Here is a 6706-nt window from a genome sequence, read left to right on the forward strand (position 1 = left end):
GAACAAGTCTTTGAAAACTAGCATTTTTGGAATACTTAATCTTTGAATTTTCACGTTTTGACTCCTGTACATGAATATTGTTCTTATATTTCTTTCGAAGCTGATCAAGTTTCTTCTCCTTATAATCAGTGTCTTCACAGTATTTGGTTTGACAAGTTTCAATCATATTCTGCCTATATTCTCGGTTTTGACGGTATTTCTTTTTAGAACTCTCTATTTTTTTCTGCCTAAAATCGGCATTGCTGTGGTATCGCTCACGTGCTCTTTTGGATTTAGAGTTCTCATCTGTGTCATTTAATTTCCTTTTTCGCAAACAGCGATTTGTCCTCTGATCATGCACTTCAATGTTACAAGCTTGTGCACAAACATTAGCTTGATTTCTATGTTTAACACATGTAACAACTTCATAGTGATTTCCATTGCAGTGCTTCAAATAGATTGCATTATCTGTAAATGACTGTTCGGTAGGGGCGTGTGCATTCCATCTGTCATCATTAAAGGTCATTATATTTATTTTTAAAAAATCAGCTAGACCAAATAATTCCACATGACTTCCCCACGTTCCTGAAAAATACATTTTAGACTGTGTCAAATAATCTTTCATTGATCTGTCCTCTTCTCTTAAATATTTCACAAATTTAGAACTGTTATCTTCCAGATGTTTAACAACTGCACGCCTGATTTTCAGGTGTTTCTCTTGATTGCCGCATACTGCATGTGCTATTGATCTAAACAAGCAATTACCGTCTCCTTTAATGCCCTTTGTTTTACACGGTACTCCTAAAGAACACACATTTGTGGCTTGAACAACAACGCTTTCATTAGTCAGCTGTAAGCATGCACACAGAGCATCCTCATCTGCATATGTTAACGGTTTGAAACTAAACTCAGTATTTACTGTAGGGCCAATAATGATATCATCATCATCCATTAATAAATTATCATGTAACTTGCTTATATGTGAAATTTTGGACTTTGTCTGTACACGTCTATTTTTCTTACTTGAATTCACACAGGTGTCAACCGATTTGCACATAGTTGCTGGTTTGTCTACACGTGTTTGTTTACCAGTGTCTGCGACACACTTACTCTGCTTTGTTGCTCTCGTACGTGAAACTTGTGTGACGCTTTTTTTAACAGACTTACATGACCTTGTCTCAACAGTTAAAGGTTTGGAACTTAACTCGGCATTAACTGTAGGTCCAACAATGACATCATCCATTAATACATTGTCATGCAACTTGCTCACATGTGAAACTTTCGACGTGGTCTGCACCCGTTTATCTTTCTTACTTGAATCCAGACATGTCTTAACAGATTTGCACATAGTTGCTGGTTTCTGTGCACATGTTCGTTCACCAGAGTCTCCAACACACTTACTCTGCTCTGCTGCACTCGTAGGTGAAACTTGTGCGACGTTGCCTTGTTGACCAGACCTACATGAACGCATCTCAGCACTCGTTGCCTTATCGATTACTGTTGCTGTCACACCCGTCACTTCAAATGATTCTCCCTGACCTTTCAGTGATGTGGCAAGGTTATCAACATGATAAAACAACATGTAAATGTCGTCACAATAAACTACTACGCTTGTGCCTGCATTAGACTTAACCATACCTTTATCATCACGTGAATGGGAATCAACCACAGCAAACATTGACCCTGCCTTTATAACTGCACAAATGTAGCCATAAATGTTCAACAAACATGCATCAGACTGAAACAGGGCCCTCTGAAGTGCATCCTCTATAGACATGCACACACCTCTCAATGCACCATCATACACATCATTACCAAAAACACCACTCAGAGAATCTGACATCTTTATTGAGAATGTTGTGTTGAAGAGTGTGTGCACAGTTGGCAATTCTGGAACAGCAACATAACCACGCCATGCTGAATCATTGATCTTCCCCTGTAAGTCCATGGATGTGTACAGGTCATCTCCATGCAACAGAACAGCATCCAGGTCATCTCTTGTCCACGTCAGCACATCCTTCAGCACACTCATCATGACTGCTGTGATGCTGTTTGCTGCACACTGTCTGCCACGGTTGAAACCAAATCTGGAATCAGCTTGATGGAAGGAACCCTGTAAGACTCTCTGTGGAAAATAATCAGAGTTATCGACATCAAGAGATGAACACATCGGAAGGTTATTGGAATCCATTGAAACATTATTGCAAGCCATTGAGGGGTTATTGTAAACCATTGAGGGATTATTGTAAACCATTGAAAAATTATTGGAACCCATTGAAAGGTTATTGGAAGTCATTGGAAGGTTATTGGAAGTCATTGGAAGGTTATTGGAAGTCATTGGAAGGTTTTTGGAAGGTATTTGGAAGTTTTTGGCAATTGCCGGAAAGTTTTGGAAATCCAGGCTCTCGACAGTAGAACCAGAGAACGATGCCTTTTTTTCAAGAGGAGGCATAACCTCAGCCAACTCCATGGAGGAAGTGAGCAGAACGCGCTCAGCATTCCTCCTCTTTGCCGCCCGGGACCGACGGAAACCCTTTCCACGTGGCATCTGCAATTATATGAAAACACACAGACATATACAGACATATATATATATATATATATATTTATTTGTGCCCTTAATTTGTACATCCTTTTTGACAAAAACGTTCTCCTGAACACATTACAAATGTGTTTACATTCACAAAAATACACGGGTACAAAAATAATTTTTCATTATAACTAAATTACCAATGACCAATTGATTCAATTAACTTGTAAACTGTAAAATAAAGCATGTATTTAACTTCTACACAATGCCTTGTATTACCTATATTTTCACATAGATAAAAAATAGTTTACCAGGCCTTACCTTAGATTACTTCTGAAAGTCTTCTGAAACACAAGGAAAAATCTCAAATTCAGTTCACACAACATTAATAGACAATTAGTCACCAATTATGATAATCAATTATAATAATCAATTTCAATGAGTATCAGTATTTGTTTCATTAAAAAGACAAACTCATAAAATTCATTAAAAATATATATATAATTAGTCTTTTCAATCTATTAAAAATGTACTACATTACACATTCACCAAATAATCACTATTAAAAATATTTGAGCTTTTAATGATTTTATATTGTAATCATTTCACAGTTATTCTCCACATTAGAAGCAAATTAATCTCAGTGGCATCATTTCAAAGACAGGGCTTAACCTAAACCAGGATTAGGCCTTAGTTCAATTATGATATTTAAGTAGGTTTTATAAACATGCCCTAGAAAAAACATTACTAGTGTGCATATTGAGACAAAACAATGATATTAAATAATATATATTTTGATAATATAATATATATTTTAAGATATGTCTAAAATCACTCAAACATGCATTTTACCCTTGGACTAGCTTAAGCCTTGAATGTGAAACCAATGGAGTAAATTTTAAATATTTAATTGAGGATAGGAGCAGAATGCAACTCAATGCATATATTTATAATATTTAAGAGTGCTGGCCTACATAATTAGAATACGTAAAGTAGCACAGAGGCAACACTATACACTTTTATTTGCACAGACGTGTTTCTACGCATGCCATCACGCAGATCGTCAAACTTCATTAAATATTATTTCTCGTAAGGTTCGAGTGGTGTCGTGTGTGTGTGTGTGTGTGACAGAGAGGAATTAGAAACAAGCAGAATGTGGTTGTTTGTAAAGCACACGCATCATCATGTATCTGTTTTAAAACTAAGCTAAGACATAAATCTGAAATTATCTTAATCAATATAGAATCGCTGGAGAGAATCTATAACACAATATCACATAAATTAAACAAACTGTTATGCGTAGCGTGCCAAGTTGATGCTTCATCTGCAATACAAACTGGTTTACTCTCGCACATCACGGGACCAGACTGTAATCGCAGCTTTGCACTTAAAAAAAAATGCATTTCATCATATCACAAATGCAATTAATTGTTCATCGCTAAGCTAACACATATGTATCTGTTACACTATATAGTGTCTGTATAGAATTAATAGTAGAATGAAGTAGAGAAATAATAACAAATAATATTTTGTAAACCAGCTGTTTCGTTGCAGTAATGAAACAAAACACATCAATACAAATGTCAGGATCCCAATGAACACTTAAATTAAAACATAACAAACCAGTATATAATACATACATGCACGTAAGCGTGGCCAATGTGGCAAAAATATCATATAACGATTATTTAAATAAAATAAAAAATCACAATTAACAAATTTATCACAGTTCTTTTTATGTTGGTTTTACCATTTTGCAAGTAACTAATCTCCCTATTTTTTAAACAAAACATTACAAGGTAACAAAAAGTAACAAAAAAAAATAATTGCAAGCATTTAGGCCAAAGTGGCAAACATAAAAATCGTTGTCAATATTTTCTTTGTTATTAAAAATTACAAACAAAGATACACATTGCATATACACACCAAAATATTCAAATAAACAATGCTTTATATATTATTATTACTTTTCACCTACAGTAGGTGTTAAACAGTAACATTAAAATACAAAAATAAAACACTAAATTGACTTTACTGTATTTATAGATTGATTCGTATTAAAGCTACTAGTAAAGTTCTCAGTCAACAGCAAATAGTTATTTTCTCCTAGTCCCCATTGACTTCCTTAGTATAGTTTTCCCTACTATGCAATTCAATGGAGGTCAGCAACTTTATGGATAGATACATTATTCAAAATATCTTATTTTGTGTTCAGCACAAGAAAGAAATTAATACAGGTTTGGAGCAAATTTAGAATGAGTAAAAAATGACACAATTATCATTTTTGAGTGAACTTTTCTTTTAATGATAAGCCGAAACATGTTTATTATAAGGCTACTCTGTCACTTTAAGACCTGCACGCGACGCGTCTAATACACGCATGACTCGCACCCAGTTTTCTCTCAAATGTTTTCTTGCTTTCACTTTAGTCATAAACCAAATGTGTTTACGTAAATCTTTTATTGACAAGTATTGGCTTAATAAGACACAAAGACAACTTAGTCCATTAACCAAGGCGCTGTTTAACAGGCTTTAAGTGTCTAACATACACTTCGGGTTTAATGCGCTCAGAAACACGCATGAACAGCGCATCAGCACACGAATGAAATATTTAACCATGCAAATGCAAATAATGCCCTTTAGTGAATTGCAGTGTCCCGTGAGTGTAACTCTACCTCTGCATTAACATGTGATGTCAATGCACGTCGCGTTGTACAGTGGCGGAAACGCCAGAAAACTGATAAAATGTGTGCTACTATTGCATGATAATATATTTCTTCAAAAGTAGATCGTGAACGTATTTTAATCATCTACGAACAAAACTCGTACAATCTGAATTCATTCCGATGAATGAATCTGAATATTGTTTACATGGACACTAAACGTGATCAAAAAGCATTCGCACTACAAATGACAACCGGAATATTTACCTCACAGAACAATACGCACTTTAGTCTGTCGCATTTCGTGTTGTTTTCTTATGAATCATGATAGGCTCTCTCAAAATGGTACAAATACGCACATTCCTACACGTACTGAACTAAAGTTAATGCTCTCTTCAACGACCACAGGATTCGAGAATAACATATTTTCAAACGAATCATACCTTCAAAACACCTCATCTATACAACACACTACATATAGGATTATTTTAAAATACTTTTGCATGCTATTTTGTTAAGATTAACGTTAGCTTTACAACACCACAATGAGCAAACCTCATTAAATTAAAACACCAACTAACGCCTATTTCTCACAAATAAACATACACGTCAACTAATATACACATACTTCAAATTATGTTAGATATATTATGAATAAGCAATAATAAATACTGATTAATAAGATTATATAGACAACACATGAGAGCACGTTCTTACCGTTAGAGAAATGGGAACACAATAACTTCCTACCAACCGGAAATGTTCTCTCTGCCAACAGTCGCAGCTCCCCCAGTGGCTGGGATCTGGGAATGAATAAACATTTACCCTCCTTGCATACATAGCATAACTTTTACTTTATTACATTAACATAACTGACCATTTATTCACCAGGGGTCTCATTTATAAAGCGTGCGTACGCACAAAACGGGGCTGGAAACGTACGTACGCCAGTTCCCACGCAAAGGTTGTGATCTATAAAAAACAAACTTGACGGGAGAATATGCGCACCTTTAAGCAAACATTGAGCCGTGCGTACGCACATTCTGGAGACAAAGGGAATTGGCGACACCGATGGTGAGCTGGAGTTAATTGTCTTTTTGGTCACTTTTAGACAGAAAATCAAAAGAAAATTTAACATACAGAAAAATAATACAAATATAATTTCACTCACCAAGCTTGTCACTTGAAGCAAATATCCATCCCTTCTTAAATGTCCGCGCCAGCGAGCGCATTGGGCCGTTTGAAACTGACGCAAATAACAGTTTAAATAAATAAAATAATGATTTAAACTATGTTTTACTTCTAATATATACATTTAGATTAAATATGCCATTCATATTAATGGAGTTGCACTTAAACATGAAATCATTACTCAGAAGTTACAACATTTTTATATTCAAATTCAGTCAATAGAAATATTTGTTGTGGATGCAATGTTTTTGAACACTTTTCCTCTGGCATGCTGTGTTTTAATGTTTTAACCACAGAGAAAACTGCTTATCATGATAATACCAGATTGTCTGAGAAAATAGTT

The 6706-nt window shown here is 35.0% G+C and overlaps 1 protein-coding gene across 1 annotated transcript; it reads right to left on the bottom strand.

Moving 5' to 3' along the window:
• Nucleotides 1-1806: 1806 nt before the first annotated feature.
• LOC308686421 (uncharacterized protein) lies at nt 1807-6412 on the bottom strand. Its single transcript, XM_081394852.1, has 4 exons — nt 6344-6412; nt 5890-5975; nt 2831-2853; nt 1807-2527 (listed from the first exon to the last, which is right to left on the bottom strand). The coding sequence occupies exons 1-4, from the start codon at nt 6402-6404 to the stop codon at nt 2314-2316; spliced, it is 384 nt and encodes a 127-aa protein (XP_081250978.1). The 5' UTR covers nt 6405-6412; the 3' UTR covers nt 1807-2313.
• Between the last annotated feature and the right edge of the window lie 294 nt (nt 6413-6706).

The sequence above is a fragment of the Scardinius erythrophthalmus genome, assembly GCF_964197995.2.
Source record: "Scardinius erythrophthalmus genome assembly, contig: HAP1_SCAFFOLD_265, whole genome shotgun sequence".
In the NCBI taxonomy this organism is placed as follows: domain Eukaryota; kingdom Metazoa; phylum Chordata; class Actinopteri; order Cypriniformes; family Leuciscidae; genus Scardinius; species Scardinius erythrophthalmus.